The sequence below is a fragment of the Ursus maritimus genome, unplaced genomic scaffold (genome assembly GCF_017311325.1).
Source record: "Ursus maritimus isolate PB19 unplaced genomic scaffold, ASM1731132v1 scaffold_1, whole genome shotgun sequence".
NCBI lineage: Eukaryota > Metazoa > Chordata > Mammalia > Carnivora > Ursidae > Ursus > Ursus maritimus.
This window is the reverse complement of record NW_024423343.1, coordinates 79,382,406-79,407,345: the sequence shown is the minus strand read 5'-3', so window position 1 is coordinate 79,407,345 and position 24,940 is coordinate 79,382,406. Positions and strand designations below refer to the sequence as shown.

Genomic DNA, 24,940 nt, shown 5'->3' with positions numbered 1-24,940 from the left:
ACATTTTCCATTACTCCCAGGTACCCACGTCTAAGACTAAAAACAGGCTGCTACAGTGTAGTGATTTAAAAAAGATATTAAACTATCTCCAAAGATAGGAAATCAAAGTATTTATCTTACAGATAAAGAAACTCAGATAATATCTACATAAACATGGATTTCTGGGCTATTTTATAGTAAGTATAATCTACTTCAAAAAAATCTAAACATAAAGATATGATGAATAAATGCATCCTAGTACATTATACTTTCTTATGATAAGAATCTTTCATATTTCAATTTAGAATCTCTGAACCTTCCCTAGCCTTCCAAAAATATGAAAATATCTACGGCATATAAAAGTTAAAGCCTATTTAATAGAAGAACAGAAATGATACTCACAAAAACTTTATCTCCAACTACATTTTCCAGATTTAACTGCCTTGTGATTTCCTTTAGGGCAATTTTATCATTGATCTGCAGCAGTCCTGAAATAAAGCCCAATTAAAAGTATTTAATTAAAATGAAATATCTGATACAGTGCAGATTATTTTCCAGTCAAGTAAGCTTTCTAATGGTTTTTAAAATTTAACTAGAAAGAAAAAAGTCAAAAGTCTGTTAGTTAACATTACTTCCTTTTTGAAACTCAGCAATGAAGAGATTTGGTAAACTAAAAGAACTATCTTCCTTGGGGTTCTTTTATTTTACAAAAAGAAAAGAAAGACCAAAAAACAAGAGTCCTTATGTACCTCCTTTAATCTTATTTTTTTAATTTCTAAAAATATTGTGTAAGGTGTATTAAAGTGAAAGTTGTTAAACACTGATCAAGTTCTTAAATTATGACTATCACTCACCTTTAAAACATACCTGTAAATCAAATTTTATATATAAAAAGCTTACATAGCTTGTATCATTTCCAATGGCAAAATGATGACATACTTACCATTTAGGTGAACTTGTAATACATTTTCACTCACTTCTTCTACTTCCATTAGTTCTTTCAAAGCATGGTTTATTAACTAAATGGTATTAAAAAGTTTATAGAATATTTAATAATAGATAAAAAAGCCCATATTCTTTTTTAAACTATGAATAATGGGAACAGAATATAATAAAGATTGTCATTTTAAACTAACAAATAAATCTGCACAGCATTCACAGATAAAAGAAAGGTTTAAGGAGAACATCTAATGTCTGACCCAACATGCCAAAGCCCTGTTCCCAAACTAATAAATGTTTAGAAACAACCCTCAAGTTTTCAAAGACGTATTTCTCTATAAGTCACATAAAACTATAGCCACTTAAGAGCTTCATGTCTGAGTCAGTTCATTATCTATCTTTAACACTTATTCTATTAAATATTATTGAAATCACTTAAAAGCTTTTGAAAAACATGTTTTAGAATAATGTTAAATGATTATAAAAAGTCTACCCCAGTCAATATACCAATTTCTATGAAATACTGTTAACAACTCTGTATGTCATCATGAAATAAAAATTGGAAAAGAAATACCAAGGGGTAAGTTGAAAAAGAGTTTTCCTCTATTAGTTGCTAGGTATTAACAATCACTCCTTATCCGCAGTTTCAATTACTTGTGGTGTGGAAGCAGATGAATCCTCCTTTTGACATTTTGGGCAGAAGGTCAGTGGTAGCCTAATATTACATAATAATGCCTACATCATTCACCTGACTTCATCTCATCACAGAGGCATTTTATCATTTCACATCATCACAAGATGGGTGAATACAGTACAGTATGATATTTTGAGAGACAGAAACACCACACTCACATAACTTTTATTATATTTGTTGTAACTGTTCTATTTTATTATTAGTTATTATTTTAAATCTCTTATTGTGCCTAACTTATACATTAAACTTTACCATAGGTATATATGCATGGAAAAAAAATAGTACATATAGGGTTTGGTACTATCCGTGGTTTTGGGCATTCACTAAGGTCTTGGAATATATGTCCCATGGGTTGGGAGGGCTACTATATATAGAGAAAGACCTTATTAAAGAAATGTAGAGCTTGCAATGAAAATAAAATTACTAATAATAATATAATTACTACTAAAAATACACTCACAAGGTGTTATACCACCTTAAACTGTTCAATTATAAAGTTTCAGATTTTTATAACTACAGATTCCTATGCCACATACATCCCATTTTCTATTTTATTGACTTGTAACATCTTATTACAATTATATTGCAATAAAATATACATCTCTTCACATTAATATTGAACAGATTTTTTAAAAACTTAAAAATGAACAGAACTAAGAAAAGCCAAGAAGCTTTTAAAAGGAAGAAGAATGATAAAGGACTACTAATATTAAAACTACTTCTAGGATTAGAAAATAAATGGTCCCTCAAAATAGACTGTGTATAAAAAAAAATTAGTAAAGATTGCATCAAAATTTAGTAAGGACAAAAAGGATATTCAAAAAGGCACTGGAACAACTGGCAAACCATTTTGAAAAACAAAATACCATTTGTATTTGCAATATTGTACTTCTATTTGTCACTGCAACATCTCTGTGAAATAGGAAGAAGTATTTTAAATTATTAGGTTTCACAATAAGATATCAAACATACTAACTATTCTGATATATCTGTATTGTTTTTAAAACAAATGGAATTCTGGGCTGCCTGGGTGGTTCAGCTGGTTAAGCGTCTGACTCTTGATTTCTGCTAGTGTCATGATCTTAAGGTGATGAGATCCAGCCCCACATGTGGCTCCTTGCTGAGCATAGATCTCTCTTAAGTTTCTCTCTCTCCCTCTGCCCCTCCCCCGATGTTTGCTCTTGTGTGCATGTGTGCTCTCTCTCTCTCTCTCTAAATAAATAAATAAATGTAAAAAAAGTGGAATTCTACCTCAGATCATTGGTAACCTAAGTCCTCTTAAAAAGGGAAATCTCAAAATATCAAGTGCCATACTGTGAAATAAAGCCCAACTAAGAAGTGACATTCTTTATAGATAACTGTCCAAAAATGAAGTGGTACTTCTTGGCCTTCAGAGGAAGTATGAGTCTATCACAAGACTTTGCTCCCAGATGATACAAATGTGGTATCTCAAACTGTGGCCTTTGCCATAGCTTCTTAGTAATCTGCAATGTTCTTCCTCCCACCAATTGGTATCTTATTTACGTAATATTTCTATTTCCCTGGGTCTGATTATATGTTTTAAATTATTTTATGTTTGGCAAATTGTTGAAAACTATTTTAAAGTCTTTGCATAATGAAATGGGGGCAATAACAATACCTTCATTTTACATATGCACAGAGTTATAACAAGGAAGGAAGATGGCAGAAGAATAGGAGGATCCTAGGGTTGTCTCCTCCCACAAATACAAGTAGATGCCAATCAAATCATCCTAAATACCCCAGAAATCAACCTGAAAAGCTCCACAAGTAAGGGTAGAGAAGAGGACAGAGGACACATCAAAGATGGTAGGAAGTGCAGAGACTTGGCTTAGGAGAGAAATGAATCATAGCCAATACAGTGGGGAGGAAGGCACAGTCCCAGAAAAGTGGGAAAAAGAGACTAACATACAGGGGAGTACGCAGTAAATGAATCCTCATGGGATTAGTATGGAAAGCTAGAGGGCTTCAATTTCTTGAGTTCTTGCAACCAGGCAGGCTTAAAGTCTGGAGTTCTAAAGGTCAGCATGTGTGGTTCTGGGAGAGCTTGAAGGACACTGAGGATGCTTTTGGAGAGAAGGCAGGGAAACAGTCTGTGGACATACAGCAAGCTGAAGAGGGCCTGGGGCACACAGTGGTGAAGTTAGTTGCTCATCTGAGAGTGTCCCAGAGAGGGTATTCACAGAGAGAGACCTCTGGGAAAAAATGAACTGGCAGGTACCACTTAGCTCCAACGCTCATCAGCATGAACTACAGAGCTACCCACAAAAAATAGCCTAGCACCCACACTTGCTACCAAACTTGCTTACATTAAGCCCTGACCCACGTCCTGCACTGTGTTGGAATTGCCCTTTCCAGTCACTCTTGCCTCAGTCCCAGCACATGGACCTCCTCCCTCAAAAGACTGGCTCAAACCCCCTGCCAATACAATGTTGCCCCACACTTTGTTCAGGTGGTGGTGGTTAAAGGTATCATTTCAGAAGCAGACCAGAGCACATCTACTTAAAATGCACCACATTCGGGCCAGGGACCAAATGCTGCCCACACCAGGCAAAGAGCATCTGTGGTAGATGACTGCCCTGAAGGATAAAGCAGCCAGGACAACACAATAGCAGAGTACATATGACACAAACCAGAGACATTCCTGGATGTGTCAGGCCCTGGAGAAGAGGAGATACTACACGGCAGGGCACTACAGAATCTCTTATTCATAAAACCATTGCCTTCCATCAGGGAAATACAAATCAAAACCACACTGAGATACCACCTCACATCAGTCACAATGGTTAAAATGCACAACTCAGGAAACAACAGATATTGGCAAGGATGTGGAGAAGGGGAACCCTCTTACACTGCTGTTGGGAATGCAAACTGGTGCAGCCGCTCTGGAAAACAGTATGGAGGTTCCTCAAAAAGTTGAAAATAGAGCTACCCTACAACCCAGCAATTGCATTACTACGTATTTACCCAAAAGATACAAACATATTTATTCAAAGGGTATATGTACCCTGTTTATAGTAGCAATGTCTACAGTTGCCAAAACATGGAAAAAGCCCAGATGTCAGCCGACAGATGAATGCATAAAGAAGATGTCGTGTGTATATATGTATGTGTATGCACGCGCGCTCACACACACACACACACACACACACACACAAAAGAATATTATTCAGCCATCAAAAAGAATGAAATCTTGCCATTTGCAATGACGTCGATGGAACTGGAGGGTATTATGCTAAGTGAAATAAGTCAGTCAGACAAAGACAAATGCCATATGAGTTCATTCATATGTGGAATTTAAGAAACTAAAAAAGTGAACACAGGGGCAGGAAAAATAAAATAAGAGGAAGACAGAGAGTGAGGGAAACCATAAGAGACTTTTAACTATAGGGAACAAACTGAGGGTTGCTGGAGGGGAGGTGGTTGGGGGGATGGGGCAACTGCCTGATGGGCATTAAGAAGGGCACCTGAAGTAATGAGCACTGGGTGTTTTATGCAACTGATGAAATACTGAATTCTACCTCTGAAACTAGTAATACACTGTCTGTTACAGAAAATTTAAATAAATAATTTTTTAAAAAGTTATTGCCCTCAAAAACATGAGATGCAGTTGACTTTCCTAACACACAGAAACAGATACAGAGACACAGACAAAATGAGAAGACAGAGGTATTTGTCCCAAATAAAAGAACAGGACAAGGCATGGCCAGAGAGCAAAATGAAACAGATGTAAGTAACATACCTGATAGAGAATCTAAAGCAATGATTATATGTATAACCCACTGGACTTGAGAGGAGTGGTGCATATCAGTGAGACTATTAACACAGAGATGAATAACATGGCAGAAATAAAGGGCTCAATAAATGAAATGAGAAACATGCTTGATGGAATGAACAGCAGGCTGGAGAAGCAGAGGAACAAAGTAACAACCTAGTAAACAGAGTAATGGAAAATAATCAAACTAAACAAAAGAAAGAAAAAAGAATTATACAAAATGAGAATAGACTTAGGGAACTTCAGTGTCTCCATCCAACATAGTAAATTCAGATTACAGGAGTCCCAGAAGAAGAGGAGAGGAAAGACGCAAAGAATTTATTTCAAGAAAGAAACAGGTGAAAACGTCCCAAATTTGGAGAAGGAAATAGATATCCAGATCCAGGATGCACAAACAACCCCCAACAAAATCAACAAAATCAACAAAAGTAGATCCACACAAAGATACATATAATTAAAATGAGAAAATGTGATAAAAAAAATATTAAAAGCAGGATGACAAAAAAAAAAAAAAAAAAAGTTACATACAAAGGAAATACCATAAAGCTATCAGTGAATTTTTCAGCAGAAACTTTCCAAGCTGGAAAGGAGTGTCATGTTATATGCAAAGTGCTGAATGGGAAAAATATACAGCCAAGAATACTCTTTCCAGCAGGGCTATCATTCACAATAGAAAGAGAAATAAAGAGTTTCCCAAACAAAAACTAAAGGACCTTATGACCACTAAACCAGCCCTGCAGGAAATATTAAAGGGTCTCTTTGAGTGGAAAGGAGAGACTGAAAGTTAGAGGACAAAGGTAGGGAACACAAAAGCAGTAAAAATGAATATTCCTGTAAAAAATTCACAAAATAAAAGGATGTAAACTATGACACCATAAACCTAAAATGCAGGGAGGAGAGGAGTAAAGAGTGGGTTCAAACTTGAACAACCATCAACCTAATATAGACTGGTATATGCAGAAGATGTTATATACAAAGGTAATAGTAACCACAAATCAAAAACCACTAATAAATATGCAAAGAATAAAGAGAAAGAAATCCAAATCTATCACTAAGAAAAGCAGCAAACCATGAAAGAAAGAAACGATAAGAGAAAATCTTCAGAAAAAAGCAAAAAAATGTTATAAAATAGCAATAAATACATATCTATCAATAACTACTTTGAATGCAAATGGACTAAATGCTCCAATCAAACGACCTAGGATAACAGACAGAAAAACAAGACCCATCCATATGCTGCCTACAAGAGACTCATTTTAGACCTAAAGATACCTGCAGATTGAAAGTGAGGGGATGGAGAAACATTTATGATGAAAATGGATGTCAAAAGAAAGCCAGAGTAGCAATACTTTTATTGGGAAAAATAAACTTTAAAAAAAAGATTGTAACAAGAGACTAAGAAGGACACTATACAATAATAAAGGGGCAATCCAACAAGATATAACAACAGTAAATATTTATACACCCAATATGGGAGCACACCAATACATAAAACAGTTAAAAACAAACACAAAGGAATTAATAATAATAATACAATACTAGGGGACTTTAACACCCCACTTCCATCAATGGAGAAATCATCTAAACAGAAAACCAACAAGAAAACAATGGGTTTGAATGACACACTGGACCAGAAGGATTTAAGTCAGAACATTCCATCCTAAAACAGTAGAATACACATTCTTCTTGAGAGCACATGGAACATTCTCCAGAACAGATCATATATTAGGCCACAAAACAAGCCTCAACAAATTAAAAAAATCAAAGTCATATCATGAATCTTTTAGGACTACAACACTACAAAACTAGAAGTCAGCCCAAGGAAAAATCTCAAAAAACCACAAATACATGGAGGTTAAATAACATGCTACTAAACAATGAATGGGTCAATGAGGAAATCAAAGAAGACACAAAAAAGTACATGGGAACAAATGAATATGAAACACACAAGGGTTAAAAACCTTTGGGATGCAGTGAAAGCAGTTTTAAGAGGGCCTATAGCAATATGGGCCTACCTCAGGAAGCAAGGAAAAATCTCAAGTAAACCTAACCTTATACCTAAAGGAATTAGAAAAAGAACAAAAACCTCTAAAACCAGCAGAAATAAGGAAATAATAAAGATTAGAGCAGAAATAAATGCTATATAAAACAAACCAAAAAAAAACAAAAAACAAAAAACAAAAAACCCCACTAGGACAAATCAATGAAACCGGGAGCTGGGTCTTTGAAAAAAAATAAAAAATAAAAAAACCTGATAAACGTCTAGCCAGACTTATCAAGAAAAAATAGAAAAGACCCAAATACACAAAATCACAAATGACAGAAGAGAAATAACAAACACCAAAAACTACAAGCCATTAAAGAAGAATATTACAAAAAACTACATACCAACACACTGGGCAACCTAGAAAATACGGATAAATTCCTAGAAACATACAACCTACCAAAACTGAAACAGGAAGAAATAGAAAATTTGAAAACTCCAATCACCAGCAAGAAAACTGAACCAGTAATCAAAACACTCCAAAGAAACAGAAGTCCAGAACCAGATGGCTTCTCAGGCAAATTCCATCAAACATTTAAAGAATAGTTAATATCTATGCTTCTCAAAATATTCCAAAAAATAGAAAAGGAAAGAAAACTTCAAATTCATTCTATGAGGGCAGCATTACCCTGATACCAAAACCAGATAGACACCACAGAAAAGGAGAACTACAGGCCAAAATCTCTGATGAACATAGATGCAAAAATCCTCAACAAAATACTAGCAAACCGAATCCAACAATACATTAAAAAGAACCATTCACCATGATCAAGTGGGATTTATTCCTGAATTGCAAGGGTAGTTCAATATCTGCAAATCAATCAACGTGATACAACACATCAATAAGAAAAAGGGTAAGAACCGAGAGAGGAGTTAAGATGGCGGAGGAGTAGGGGACCCCTTGTTCAACCGGTCCCCTGAGTCGAGTTGGATAGGTACCAGACCAGCCTGAACATCGACAGAATCAGCATGAGACGCAGGAAGATACATCGGGATCTCTACAAATGAACATCTCCAGCGCTGAGTATTGAGGTACGAAGCGGGGAGCCTTCAAACTGCGCATAGATATCGGAAGATAAACGGAAGGGGGAGGGAGCCGCTGCGTTTGGGCGCTGGGAAGCGGTAGCCACCTGCACTGGGGAGCGGGCGGACTCGCAGACCAGCACCCACAAGAAAGCAGACTGAGACCATGAGCCGGAGAACGAGCGTGACCAGACTGAAACGGAGCTCCGGTGCGCTCACTGGAAGCAGACTGAGACCGGGAGCTCCGGAGCACGCGGGGGGCGGCTGGTGGTGTTAGAAACACAAAGGACAGAGACACGCCGGCCCTGGAAGTGAGGGCTGGGACGCCGGGTGTGGGGCGCACATCCGGGATGCTGCAGGGTTGAGCAGCATCAACAGAAACAGAGTTAAAGTGGCCAGAACATCAATGGAGAATGGTCCGCAATCCCTCTGTTCTGAGACAGAGGCTGAGATTCGGCCAAAATCAGAATATGGACTCCAAAATTCTCAACAAGATCCTGGCTAATAGAATCCAACAGTACATTAAAAGGATTATCCATCATGACCAAGTGGGATTCATCCCTGGGATGCAAGGGTGGTTCAACATTCGCAGGTCAATCAGTGTCTTAGATTTTATCCAGAAGGAAAAAGTAAAAAATCATATGATTCTCTCAATAGATGCAGAAAAAGCATTTGACAAAATACAGCATCCTTTCCTGATTAAAACCCTTCAAGAGTAACAGGGATAACATTCCTCAATCTCATAAAAACCATCTATGAAAAGCCTACAGCAAATATCATTCTCAATGGGGAAAAGCTGGAAGCCTTTCCCTTAAGATCAGGAACACGACAAGGATGCCCACTCTCGCCACTATAATTCAACATAGTACTAGAAGTCCATTGGCAAAGAAGAAGTCAAAATGTCTCTCTTCGCAGATGACATGATACTGTATATGGAAAACCCAAAAGAATCCACTCCCAAACTATTAGAAGTTATAGAGCAAAACCAGTGCGGAGGTCCCTTAAAAAGTTAAAAATTGAGCTACCCTATGACCCAGCCATTGCACTGCTGGGTATTTACCCCAAAGATACAGATGTAGTGAAGAGAAGGGCCATATGCACCCCAATGTTCATAGCAGCATTGTTATAGAGCAGTTCAGTAATGTGGCGGGATACAAAATCAATGCTAAGAAATCAGTTGCATTTCTATACACGAATAATGAGACTGAAGAAAGAGAAATTAGGGAATCCATCCCATTTACAATAGCACCAAAAACCATACGTTACCTTGGAATTAACCAGAGACGTAAAGGATCTATATTCTAGAAACTATAAATCACTCTTGAAAGAATTAACATAGTTAAAATGTCCATGCTACCCAGAGCAATCTACACTTTCAATGCTATCCCGATCAAAATACCGATGACATTTTTCAAAGAACTGGAACAAATAGTCCTTTAAAATTTGTATGGAAACAGAAAAGGCCCGAATCTCAAGGAACTGTTGAAAAGGAAAAAAAGCTGGGGGCATCACAATGCCAGATTTCGAGCTGTACTACAAAGCTGTGATCACAAAGACAACATGGTATGGGCAGAAAAACAGACACATAGACCAATGGAACAGAATAGAGAACCCAGAAATGGACCCTTGGCTCTTTGGGCAACTAATCTTTGATAAAGCAGGAAAAAACATCTGGTGGAAAAAAAGTCTCCTCAATAAATGGTGCTGGGAAAATTGGACAGCTACAGCACAAAGATAAACTTGACCCTCTCTCACACCATACACAAAGATAAAACTCCAAATGGATGAAAACCTCGGCCGTGAGACAAGGAATCATCAAAACCTAGAGGGAGAACATGGACGAACCTCTCGACGTCGGCCAAAGCAAACTTTTTCATGACACATCTCAAAGGACAAGAGAAACAAAAGATAAAATGAACTTGTGGACTTCGTCAAGATCAAAAGCTTCTGCAGAGCCAAGGAAACAGTAAAAAAAAACTAAGAGGCAGCCCACAGAATGGGAGAATATTTTGCAAAAAATGATACTACAGATAAAAGACTGGTATCAAGATCTACAAAGAACTATCTAAACTCAATCTGCGAGAAACAAATAAATCATAAAATGGGCAGAAGATATGAACAGACACTTTTCCAATGATGACATACAAATGGCTAACAGACACATGAAAAAAATGTTCAAAATCATTAGCCATCAGGAAATTCAAATCAAAACCACACTAAGATACCACCTTAGCCCAGTTAGAATGGCAAAAATTGACAAGGCAAGAAACAACAATTGCTGCAGAGGATGTGAAGGTCCACTCCTACATTGTTGGTAGAATGCAAGTTGGTGAAAGCCACTCTGGAAAAGATGTGGAGGTTGCTTGAATAATTAAAAATTGAGCTACCCTATGACCTAGACCATTCACTGCTGGGTATTTACTAAAAGATCTCAGATGTAGTGAAGAGGCCCATATGCACCCCAATGCTCTAGCAGCATTATCACAATAACTAAATCGTGGAAGGAGCTGAGATGCCCTTCAACAGATGACTGGAATTAAGAAGTTGTGGTCCATATATACAATGGAATATTACTCAACTATCAAAAAGAGCGAGTTCTCAACATTTGCACTCAACATGGATGCTTTCTGGAGGAGATAATGCTAAATTGAAATAAGATCAAGCAGAGAAGAAAAATTATCATGGTTTCTACTCCATCCTAGGAACATAAGAACTAGGAAGATCAGTAGGGGAAGAAAGGGATAAAGAAAGGCGAATGAAGCATGAGAGACTATGGACTCTGAGAAACAAACTGAGGGCTTCAGAGGGGAGGGGGTGGGGGAATGGGATAGGCTGGTGATGGGTAGTAAGGAGGGGCATGTATTGCATGGTGCACTGGGTGTTTTACACAACTAATGAATCATCGAACTTTACATCAAAAACCAGGGATGTACTGTATGGGGACTAACATAATAAAAAAAAACATTAAAAAAAAAAAGAAAAAGGGTAAGAACCACATGATCATGTCAGTAGATGCAAAAAACGCTTCTGACAAAGCACAACATCCATTCAGGATAAAACCCTAACCCTCCACAAAGTAAGTTTAGAGGGAATACACCTGAATATAATAAAGGCCAAATTTGAAAAACCAACAGCTAACACCATCCTGAATGGGGGAAAAACTGAAAGCCTTTCCCCTAAAGTGAGGAAAAAGATAAGGATGTCTACTCTCACCACTTTTTTTTTTTTTTAAAGATTTTACCCATTTAATTTATTTGAGAGAGAGTGAGAGAGCACAAGCAGGGGGAGCAGCAGAGAGAGAGGGAGAAGCAGGCTCCCCACTGAGCCAGGGGCCCCATGTGGGGCTGGATCCCAGGACCCTGTGATCATGACCTGAGCCAAAGGCAGATGCTTAACTGACACGTCACCCCTCACTCTCACCACTTTTATTCAACATACTACTGAAGTCCTAGCCACAGCAATCAAAAAACAAAAATAAAAGGCATCCAAATAGGTGAGGAAGCAGTAAAACTTTTCACTATTTGCAAATGATATGATACTATATATAGAAAAACCCAAAAGACTGCAACAAAAAACTGGTAAAACTAATAAATGAAGTCAATAAAGTTGCAGGATACAAAAATCAATGTACAGAAATCTGTTGTATTTCTATACACTAATAATGAAGCAATAGAAAGAGAAATTAAGAAAACAATACCATTTACAATTGCACCAAAGATAAGATATCTAGGAATAAATAAAACTAAGGAGGTGAAAGACCTATACTCTGAAAACTATAAAAAACTAATGAAGGAAATTGAAGACAACACAAAGCAATGGAAAGAAATTCCATGCTGATGTACTGGAAGAACAAATATTGCTAAAATGTCTACACTATCCAAAGCAACTACACATTTAATGCAATCCCTGTTAAAATACCAACACATTTTTCACAGAGCTAGAACAAACAACTCTGAAATTTCTATGAGACCACAAAAGACCCCAAATAGCCAAAGCAATCTTGAAAAAGAAAAGCAAAGCTGGAAGCATCACAATTTGAGACTTAAGTTATATTACAAAGCTCTATTAATCAAAACACTATGATACTGGTAAAAAAAAGACCATAAGATGCACAGAAAAGAATAGAAAACGCAGAAATGAACCCATAATTATATGGTCAATTAATATTCAACAAAGCAGGAAAGAATATCCAACAGGCAAACAAACAAATGGTCTTGGGAAAACTGGAGAGCCATATGCAAAAGATTGAAACTGGGACACTTTTTGGTTTCATACAGAAAAATAAACTCTAAATTGATCAATGTTCTAAATGTGAGACCTAAAACCATAAAAATCCTACAAGGGAGCACAAGCAGTAATTTCTCGGACACAGGCCATAGTAACTTCTTTTTAGATAGGTCCCCTGAAGCGAGAGAAACAAAAGCAAGAATAAACTATTGTGACTACACCAAAATAAAAAATTCTGCACAGTGAAAGAAACAACGAAGAAAACCAAAAGGCAACCTACTGAATGGGAGAAGATATTTGCAAATGAGCAATCTAATAAAGGGTTAGTATCCAAAATATATGCAATTCAACACCCAAAAACCAAATAATCTGATTTAAAAATGGGCTGAAGACAGGAACAGACGTTTCTCCAAAGGAGACATACAGATGGCCAATAGACACATGAAAGATACTCAACATCACTCATCATCAGGGAAATGCAAATTAAAACCACAATGAGATATCATGTCACACCTCTCAGAATGGCTAAAATGAAAAACACAAGAAGTAACAGGTGTTGGCAAGGATGTGGAGAAAAAGGAACCCTCTTGTACTAATTCAAAGGGATACTTGCGCCCCTATGTTTATAGCAGCATTATTTACAACAGCCAAATTATGGAAGCAGCCCAAGTGTCCATCAATAGACGAATGGATAAAGAAGATACAGTATGTATGTATGTACACACACACAAACACACACAAACACACGAATATTATTCAGCCATAAAATAGAATGAAACCTTGCCATTTGCAATGACATGGATGGAGGTAGAGAGTATAATGCTAAGTGAAATAAGTCAGTCAGAGAAAGATGAATACCATAATTTTACTCTAATGTGGAATTTAGGAAACAAAACAAACAAGCAAAGGGTAAGAGAAGGCAAACCAAGAAACAGACTCATAACTACAGAGTACAAACTGATGTTACCAGAGGGGAGGTGGATGGGGGCAATGGGTGAAATAGGTGATGGGGATTAAGGAGTGCACCTGTGAGCACCAGGTGATTAAAAAAAGAAATGAGAGCCGAAACAAGGTTATAGCACTCTTTCAACGGAATTTACTTCAAACAAGTTATTATGATTGGCCTAGATCAGCTCACAACTTTTTCATGATGTGTTTATATGGTCTGAAACGATAACTTAATGTATTAGCATATATGTCTTCAAATGATAATTTCAGTTCCAATCTGGATATGGCTAAAACTTACTCTGTGTTTAACTACCTAAGTAACCAATTATATAATTTCAGTATTTTTCACAAATACAATATCTTTCCAAATATTTTAAATTACATTATACAGTAAAAAAATTTAGTTGGTTATTTGATGTTACACCAAGCAGGATAACCAATACAGCTACTCCAATTCCACAGTCTTTGTAGCTAACAATTTTACGAACATACTGGCATAGTTCATTTAGACCTGCCAGCAATCAGGGATTTTTATGTTTATCTACTATTACTATTCCCAAATACTTGTTTCTTTGTCTACAGTAATTTCTATATAGAAAAGTATTTTCCAGGGTATAATCTTGTCATTTGGAACCACATCCTGTTTTTTTAACAAAATGTTTGAAATACAGTAAGCCACACTAACTGTTACAGGCTGATTTAATACAAATCAATTAATTGTAGACTCCAAATTTTTGTACTTCAAATAACTTGGCCAAGGATAGTGTTATAAATATAGTGTAATCCTATTTCTTATGTTAAAATTTACACGAGAATTCTTGTCTAAAACACTCTATTTTATGTTTCAGGATACTCGACACACAACAAATTACAAAAGTGACAAAAGTTAAACAGTGCTCCTTAGCTCTTTGACCTCTCAATATTGGAGTGTAGCAGTCAGTATAAATCAAATAGTACTGAAATGGAATACAAAGTACAGGATTCTTCCATATTCCACTGAAATAACTACCTAAGTAACCAATTATAAAATTTCAGTATTTTTCACAAATACAGTATCTTTCCAAATATTTTAAATTACATTATATAGTAAAAAAATTTAGTTGGTTATTTGATGTTACACCAAGCAGAATAACCAATACAGCTACTCCATTTCCATGACTTGGTCAATGGCTTCAAAGAACCATCACAGGGTTCTCGTTTAAGATGTAACAAAAATAGGACAAACTGTCAGTATACCAAGAACAATCTGTCTGTTTTATTAACTGATAAATACTCCATCTTAATGGCCATCATCTTATTAAGCCCTAAAGAAACAGAAAAACTGACATAGGCGTTTATATAAAGATGATGTAACACGAAAGAAAGGAAACAATAAACTGATGAAAAAGATTAATTACTACTGAAAATGTGTATTTTAGAAAATAACTATTTTGAGCCATTTAAGCCAGACTTAGATAAACACAAAACAATAAACTAAGAAAGTTCATGACAAGAAGGTAGACAAAGAAGGATTATTAGAAACTAAAATGCAGTATCACATTAGAAGAAGCAAACGACTGAACGGATGGTGAAGAAAATCACACTGATGATATGGCAGAATGCTGAGGGAGCAGAAAAAAAGAAAGAAACATGGAGAAATAACAGAGAAATGAGAACAAAGGCTTAATAACTGGATACTTTAATCCTAAGAAAGGACAAGAAGAAATGAAAGAGAGGAAATACTCAAAAATAAAATTATTCTTTAGTGAAAACAGACCTAAATTCGTACTAAGAGGGTGTGTATAATATCAGTTAATTTTATGATCAATGCTCAAACATACCCTGTGAATAACAAATGCAGTAAGACAAGAGATAGAAATAAAAGGTATAAAAAGAAACAGGTATGAAAGAAATAAAACTTTATTCTATTTGCAGATGACATGACCATCTGTAGAAAATTCCATGAACTGACAAATTTTTGGAACCAATCATCAACTATAGCAAGATTGCAGGATATGAGATAACACACAAAAGTTATTTGCTTTCCTCTATATCAGCAATGAACACCAGGAATCTGAAATTTAAAACTTAATGCTATTCTCATTAGAATCAAAAATATTTAAAAACTTAGGTATAAACCTAATGAAACATGTGTAAGACTTATATAAGGAAAACCACAAAACTCTAATGAAAGACCTAAGAAAGATAAAAGGAAAGATATTCCATGTTCATGAATGTGAAAATTCAATACAGTTAAGAAACCAATTTTTCTAATGTGATCTATAGACTGAAACTACTGAACTAAAAAATTCCCAGTAGTTGGAAATTAACATATTAATTCTAAAGTTAATATAAAAAGGCAAAGTACCCAGAATAGCCAAAACAACATTGAAGAAGCACACAAAGTTAGAAGACTGACACTGCCCAACTTTAAGGCCTACAATAAAGCTACAGTAATCAATACAGGTACAAATAGACTGACACAAATACAATTAACTGACCTTTGAAAAAGAAGCAAAGGTAATTCAGTGAAGAAAAGATAGCCTTGTCAACAAATGCTGAAACAATTTAAATATTCATATGCAGAAAGAAAGAAAGAAAGAAAGAAAGAAAGAAAGAAAGAAAGAAAGAAAAGGAATCTAGACACAGCTTACACGTTTCAAAGAAATTAACTCAAAATCAATCACCAAATCCAATGTAAAACACAAGGAACTATAAAACTTCTAGAAGGAAACATAGGAGAAAATCCAGAAGAGCTTGGGTTTGGTGATCAAGTTTTATTTATTTATTTTAAAGATTTTATTAATTTATTTGTCAGAGGGAGAGCAAGCGAGAAAGACAGAGAGCACAAGTAGAGGAAGGGGCAGGCAGAGGGAGAAGCAGGAACCCCACTGAGCAAGTAGTCCGATACAGGACTCCATCCCAGAACCCTGGGATCATGACCTGACCCAAAGGCAAGACACTTAACCAACTGAGCCACCCAGGCGTCCCAGTGATGAAGTTTAGATATAACACCAAAGTCACAATTCATGAAAGAAACTGCTGATAAATTGAACTTTTTTAAAATGAAAAAACTGGGGGCGCCTGCATGGCTCAGTCCATTAAGAGCATGGATTTGGCTCAGGTCATGATCTCAGGGTTCTGGGATTGAGCCCCTGCGTAGGTAGGGCTTCCTTCTCAGCAGGGGGTCTGCTTCTCCCTCTCCCTCTGCCACCCTCCCCCCACTTCTGTGTGCTCTCTCTCAAATAAATAAAATCTTTTAAAAAAATGAAAAACTGCTTGCCAAGGAAACTAATAATAGAACTAAAACACAAACCACAGACTTGGAGAATGTATTTGCAAGACGCATATCCAAAATATATAAATAACTCTTAAAACATATTAATAAGAAACAAATCAACCCAATTCACAAACAGTCATAAAAATACCTTACCAAAGATAGATGAAAAATAAGCACATAAAAAGATACTTAATATCATTCATAATTAGAGGACTGCAAATAAAAACAGCATTAAGATACCACTACCTATCTACTAGAATAGCTAAAATTAAAAACAATGACAATACCAAATGCTAATGAGGATGCATAACAACAGAAACTCTTATTCAGTGCTGGTGAAAAAAAGCAAAACAGTACAGTTACTTTGGAAGACAGTTTAGTAGCTTCTTATGAAGCTAACCATGGTCTTACCAAATGATCCAGCAATTGGTGCTCCTAAGTATTTACCCAATTAAGCTGAAGACTGTCCACATATACAAGTGTTTATAATAGCTTTATTCAGAACCGCCAAAAATTGGAACCAACCAAGACTTCCTTTAATAGATAAATGGATAAACAGTGGCACATTCATGCAAGGTAATATTATTAAGCAAATAAAAGAAATGGACTGTCAAGCCATGAAATTACATAGAGGAATCTTAAACTCATACTGTTAAGTGGAAGAAGTCAATCTGAAAAGGCTATATATTTTATGATTCCAACTATGTGACATTCTGGAGAAGCGAAAAATATGGGGGACAATAAAAAGATTAGGGATTGCCAAGGGTTGGGGATAGGAGCATAAGTAGGTAGAATTATTTGTATGACACTGTAATGGTGGGTACATGACATTATGCATTTGTTAAAATCCACAGAATTGTACATTACAAAGAGTGAACCTTAATGAAGACTATGGGACATTAGTTAGTAGTAACATATTAATAGTGATTCATCAATTTCAACAAATGTGCCATACTAAGGGAAGATGTTAATAATAGGGGAAGTTGTATATATGTGCATGGGGGGTGGTTATAATATGGGAACTCTTTTTATGCTTAATTTTCCTGGTAAAAAATAGATCTACTTTAGCCAATTTACTAATGAAATGGGGTATAGTTATAATTTGTATTTAAACATCTTTGTAAGTGTTTACTAACTCTATTTCCTTTTTTTCTGAACCTTCTCCATGCTTTTAGGGACAAACTTCCAAGATGAAGTTCAGAATAAATCCAGGCATTAGCTGTTCAAGTTATATAGGCTTGACACTTTGATGTACATATCACTGAGATTCAACTTCCCTGTTGTAATGCCACTTTGTTTCAAGAGGCATAGTTTAGTATGGAATAATAGGTCTAATGTACTGATCTCAAGATCTCATTTTCTCAGAGTATCACTATGAGCTTCTTGAAGAATTAGAGTACTACCTAAAAGTGTTTTTCAAACATTTATATGATGATGTATTTTCCAAAGATAATAAAACAATGAATACTGAAAAAAAAAAAAATCCTGTCCTGAAAAAAGATCTAAATTCATATTAAGGCAGTTTACAGAAAATCAGTTTTTATGACCCAAGCGTGGATACTGGTCTGAAATTTTCATACTGCTAAGATAAAGAAATTCTGTAAGTATCTAGACAGGGAAAAAATCACACACACACACACACACACACACACACACACACACACACGAACTCAAAACAAGTTAGCTGTCATGGACATCAGTGACATTCACCAAATATTTCTGGTTAACTTTCCTTCTAGTCACCTAGGCAGAATGTACTTCTTTACTCTCCTGAAATTCGGTGTGACCATATGACACATTGGCCAGTGAACTGTGAGGAGATGTGCTCTGTATCACCTCTGAGTAGGAACTCTAAAATGGAGTGTGTGTCCATGACTCATCATATGTTCCCTTTCCCTACATCAGCACTTGCTGCTTCACCTTGCACTTTTATGTTTTGGAGGCGGCTACTTTCCTTAAATCTCATGAACCAACTACTCCTAGCTTCAAACTTTCCTTCTGTAGCTTCCTCACCTCTTTCGGCCTTCACAGAATTGAACAGCATCAGGGCCTTGCTCTGCATTAGGCTTAGGCTAAGGGAATGCGTAGGCCACTAAAACTTTCTCCATATCAGCAATAAGGTTCTTTCATTTTCTTATCATTGGTGGGTTCACTGGAGTAGCACTTTTAATTTCCTTCAAGAACTCTTCCTTTACTGCTTGGCTGCTTGGTGTAAGAGGCCTAGCTCTCGGCGTATCTTGGCTTTTGTTATGCCTTCATCACTGAACTCAATCATTTCTAGCTTTTCATTTAAAGTGAGAGATGTGTGACTCTCCCTTTCATGTGAACACCTAGGGGCCACTACAGTGTTATTAATTGGTCTAGTATCAGTATTGTTGTAACTCAGGGAATAGGTGGGCCCGAGGAGAGGGAGAGAGATGGGGGAGTGGCCAGTGAGTGGAGCAGTCAGAACCAACACATTTATCCATTAAGTTTGCCATCTTACACAGGAATGGCTCCTGGCACCCCAAAACAATTATAATAGTAACATCAAAGATCACTGATCACAGATCACCATGACAAATATAATAATGAAAATGTCTGAAATATTTTGAGAATTACCAAAACGTGACATAGAGACAAAATGAACAAATGCTGTTGGAAAAATGGTGCATGCATACTTGTTCAATAAAGGGTTGCCAGAAAGCTTTAACTTGTAAAAAAATGCAATTATCTGCAAAGTGCAACAAAGCAAAGCAAAATGAAGTACACCAGTACAAACCAATAAAAATATGATTTCTTTTCCCTCATCCCTTTTTTTCTGGCCTACAGACAAATGTTTCTTTTCACTGATGCATAATAATCTACTATATGGATGGATGTACTAGCATTTATTAACCAGTACTCTGTTGATGGGCATTTATGTTGTTTCTCATCTTTCACTATTAACAAATTGTGTTGCAAGGAATAACTGTATATACATCATTTCACAAGTTAAATTCCTAGAAATACTGTTGCTGAGTCAAAGGGCATATGACTTTGTAATGTGGTTAGATACTGTCTCTTATTCTAGTTACGTCAATTTATACTACCAGCAGGAACACATGTCTATCTTCCTGTAAGTTCATAATTTTAGTGTGATTGATTTTATAGGTCTGTCAACCTAGTTGACAAAACTGCTCATGTTTTTAGTTAATTTACTTAAATATAAGTAAAACTGAACAACTTTAAAGTTTAAGACAGATTTGTATTTAATTCTCTGTGACCTTTCTGTGCATATCCTTTGCACAGTGTTTCTATTGTTAATAGTATTATTATTAAAAATTTAAAATATTCTAATAGCTCAAAGGCATACCAGTCACATGGTTTTCCTGTCAAAACCACCCAAACAGTACTGAAGTCAAATACAAAGGAAAATCATACTAAAGAATAAAGAAATAGTGGTTGTATAAAATGACTGAGCATAAGGACTGAATCACATTAAATACGCTCAAAACTAAAAAATTATTGTAAATATTATAATATGATAAATGTGAAAAATTCTTCAAAGATTAAAAAAGAGGAAATTACCTAAATTTATCTCCCCACTGGGTGATACAGTAAAACTGTAAAGTCCTTATTTCCTTACCTCACCTAATATACAGTCAACATTTATTGCTTTAAAAACAATCTTACTTCTAATTTATATAACTTAATACAAAATTTTACTTCTACACATAATAAAAAAAAGTATGTTAGTAAGAAATCTAAATTCATTGCATGGAATATAGCAGAAAAGAGCTTTTATGCAGCCCAAGTACTGAAAGTTAATAGTAATATATTTAACATAAAAATCATAATTTATCTCATATACTGAATAAAGAATGTGAAAAGAAAAAATGAGGGGGAAAAAGCAAGAGTATCTTTTTGAGGTAACTAAGCAAATAAAGAGGGAAAGTAGAAAATAATTCTAGAAGATGTGACTGTACATATGAAAAAATTACTTGAGTTAAGGTTAAACAGTAAACAATAAAACAAGAGGGGAAAAAAGAATGCATGTTATGACGAGCTACCTAATTCATAAACAAACAATGCCTACCTTGCAGGGTCAGTATAAAGAATAAATGATAACACAGATAAAAAGTATAGGGTAAGGTAGAGAACATAGATAAAAGACACAAGGAACATGCTCAATAAATGCTAATCTGTTTTTTCTACTGACAATCACAAATTCTTCACGGACAAAAGACCATGACAGAAAAAGCATCAATTGAAAATTTGTTACTGAGGAGAAAAATGAGTTAAAAACGATATCCTCAACTCAAATATACCACCCTAATTTTTAAGGCCTTGCATGTCTTCTATGATTTAAAGAAAGAAAAAAAAGGAAATTAACAAGATAATGAAAATAACAAATATTTTCAGTACTGTCTATAAGAATTATCACATGCTACACAAACAAGAAAATGGCAGAAATCAATAGTTTTACCATGGTCTTTCCTGATCCTCGGGGTCCAATAATGAGAACAGAATTACTTTCTCCATGGATAGCAGTTCTTTTTAGCAGCTCAATTAAATGTCTGAAATGACATAAATAAGCTAAAGCTTAAAAAGGAAGCTGGAATAATTTGCTAGGTAATACTATTTAAAAGTTGAATCTGAATATGCACAAAAATAGGCATCCCCTTTTTCTCTCTTTCTGGGCACCTGACTTATGCTCTATATAGTCCTACACAGAAAAACACGGAAGAGAGGGTAGGTCAATATGGATTCTCTGGAAACCTCAAGAGGAAACCAAGTAAGTCTGAAATATCTTGGCTTCATGATAGTATGGGACAAGGGACGACAGTGGCAAATCTTGGAGCTTTTACTCTACAACTGGCTGTCAAGTATTAGGTGCAAAAAGCTCAGAATTCTCTCCCTAATACAAGTTGAAAGAAGCAACACAAGACTGAAAGGTAAGGAGCTTTCTCATTATGGAAATATTTATATCTGCTCTTGCTTTATAATATTCAGTGTTTCTAAAACAGAAAAAGAAATTTTTTTTTATTTCTATAAAAATGTTTGTTAGCCTTATTCAAGATAAAATCTGTACGGATAATTTTTGCAAAACCTAAGGGCATCTTTAAGTAGGTTCACAGCAGACAAAAGGCTAGCTAAACTTACTTGTATTGTACTTGTACTCCAAATAAGTTACTATGTGGGCTCTGATGACAAAATCTTTCTCGTAAAATTCTTTGTACCTGATAAAAACAAAGTGAATAAATATAAATGAAAATGTTATATATGAAATAAAAAATGAATGACAATATACATTTACAGCAGTGAGAATTAGGTATTAATGAATCTATCCAACCCTCCCTAAATAACTTGTCTTCGCGTTCTGGTACCGTTTCATGAGTTGTAAAATTAACGGTTCTTTTAACCTATCTTAAGTCCCACAGGAAGGATGAGAATTTACTTGTGAGGTTCAACAAGAGAATTACTTACTTTGGCCACATCAGCAATTTGAGGGTTGTTTTATTGCATGTGAATAAATGAATACTTCACTTTGTATGTTACATATCAGCCAAGGAAAAAAGACAGAAGAGATGCAATACTGTAATCTTACTTAATAATGCTCATGAACCATACCTCAATCTCTAGAGATGGAACAAATCTAAACTGGCTTCGCCCAAGCCCTATCCATCTGCACTTGATATAAAAGTCAGGATTCTGAGAAAATAAAAGTTTAAAAGTCCATATAGTTACTGAGGACCTATCAGAAGCAGAGCATGCTACTATTTAAAAAGCATGACCCATGCTTAAACAGTGCAAATAAATTAGAAAGAATGACACACTGAAAAAAGTAGTAATTCGGCATATAAGGAAACGCTTAATTACATGGAAGAAATTAAATTCATCTGTATCTATAAAATAAGGAATCACTGGAATGAATTAAGAAAAAAATTCTTGTAAAATTTTGAGTTTGCCTTAGAATAAAGTGCTTAGACTGAGTTATGTCAGATAATCTAGCACATTCTTTAAAAAGACCATTAAAGGCATTCCTTTTCTGCATCTGCTGCTAATACAGAAATCTTTCAAAGACAAAAACCTTTGGAGGCTATTTCAGATCTGGTCCCATCATCAGAAACAAGAAGCTTCTAAGATTACTTGCTTCTCTCGGACTGACAGCATGGGACTAATTCTTCATGTACCGAAAAGATAAAATCTGAGCTCTGTTTATATATACCATAGGCTAAGCAAAGCAAATTATTCACTGCAGATAAAATAACTCTAATTATCATTATATAAGAAGGGGAAAGAGGAAGAGGAGTGATGCCTAAAGAACTGATTATGTGGTTTTAAAGTTAGCCTTACCTAAATCTTAAAATTTTTAGTCTATAAAATAGAGACAATAATAGTTTCTTGGCAGGCCTGTTCTCAAGATTAAATAAGGCAGTCGTCTGTAACATAAGTATTATACAGGTAATAGCCGATACCTATAAAACATTTAAATAAGCATATATAATTGTAATACTAATCATATTGTGTATTCCACTACCTAGATAAGATCATTAGAAATCAAAAGATAAACCTCAGTCCTTTTCTTTTTCAAACTTCATTAAAGTCTAATACAGAGTCAATAACTGTGTATAAAATCTAAGGGATAAAGTGAAGTGAAACTGTAGTAAACACTGAAAGGTTCAAAAATCTCAAAGTGATCCGAGATGAAGGTTAAATAGGTATACACGTATACAGAAATTAAGCTGTATGTGGAAGATCTGTACACTTTACTAGGATATGTAAATTATGTCAGCTAAAAATTTTTCATGAAAAGGAGTTAAACATTTTCTTTCCAAAAAAAAAAGAAAAGGAGTTAAACATTTTCTTTCATTTCTTACATGAAAGGATACCAATAACATACATTTAGTTTTGATTAGAAAAAACTATAGTTCTGATTTAGCCAGATAAGCAGAAATGCCAGGACAAGTTAGTATAACCATTCCCTACTATATTTCTTAAGAGACAGACACATAGCTATATGCTCAACACTTGGAATACCATATGCACTTCAGATAATATTAAATTCGCATGATAAAAACACTCAACATACTAGGAAAAAAAGGCAACATCCTCAACCTGATAAAGGGCATCTATAAAAACCTATAGCTAACATCACATCAGTGGTGAAAGAGTGAATGTATTTCCCTAAAATCAACAAAACAAGAATGTCTGTTTTTGTCATTGTTACTCAGTATTGTATTGAAAGTTCTAGCCAGGGCAATTAGACAATTAAAAAAAAAAAAGTCAACCAGATTGAAAAGGAAGTTAAACTATATTTGCAGATGACATGGTCTTATTAAAAAACTAAAGAATAAAGTAAAAACTATTAGAACTAATAAGTAAAGCAAGGCTGCAGAATACAAGATTAATATATAAAAATCAATTGCATTTAGATACACTAGCAATGAACTAAAAAAATTAAGAAAACAAATTCCATTTATAACAGCATCACAAGAAATAAAATAGGAAGAAGTACAGAACTCTTAAGTAAACTAAAATTAGGACACATTTGGGAAGACAGGAGTAAAGTTAGGAGTCCCACTATCTAAAGACTTACAAAGGGTCAAAGTAGTGTAACACAGTCTCTACTTGAGAATGGAAAGGGTGATTCTTCATAAGTCTTAAGGGGAGAATTCCAATTAAGAAGATAACTATTTCTCTGATCAGCTTTGCATGATAACAGACTTTGAGGTTAACGAAAATATATACTAACCTGTGAAAGGTACTCTGCATGTATTAAGTTGTTACTCTTTGATTTACGACTGCTCATTTTAACAAACTGAAATCCTTAAAAAAAAGAAAAAGCATGAATATAAAACATTACTGGCTTGAAGAGATTCTTTAAGAATTTACTATTACAGAATCAAAATAAACACAAGTTTTAAAACATGAAAATGTCCAATTTCTCAAACTTCAAAAACTCTCAGCTGAATCTCTTGGGGTAATCATTTCACAATATATGTATATCAAACCGTCATGCTGTATACCTTCAACTTATACATTAATACATGTAAATTATTTCTCAATAAA

At 35.1% G+C, this 24,940-nt stretch overlaps 1 protein-coding gene across 6 annotated transcripts in view; it reads right to left on the bottom strand.

The window, feature by feature from the left end:
* Positions 1–24,940, bottom strand: part of ORC4 (origin recognition complex subunit 4) — an 86,424-nt gene that overhangs the window by 26,201 nt on the left and 35,283 nt on the right. For 5 of the 6 annotated variants that reach the window (XM_008695887.2, XM_008695885.2, XM_008695888.2 and 2 more), the window contains 5 exons: positions 24,624–24,697; positions 22,031–22,107; positions 21,354–21,444; positions 923–998; positions 382–467 (listed from right to left, as the gene is read on the bottom strand). In XM_008695887.2, the coding sequence (XP_008694109.1) occupies positions 382–467; positions 923–998; positions 21,354–21,444; positions 22,031–22,107; positions 24,624–24,680 (387 nt within the window). In that variant the 5' untranslated portion in view covers positions 24,681–24,697. Of the gene's footprint in view, positions 1–381; positions 468–922; positions 999–17,306; positions 17,313–21,353; positions 21,445–22,030; positions 22,108–24,623; positions 24,698–24,940 lie in introns of those variants that run through there. The other variant, XM_008695890.2, reaches the window with a different exon arrangement.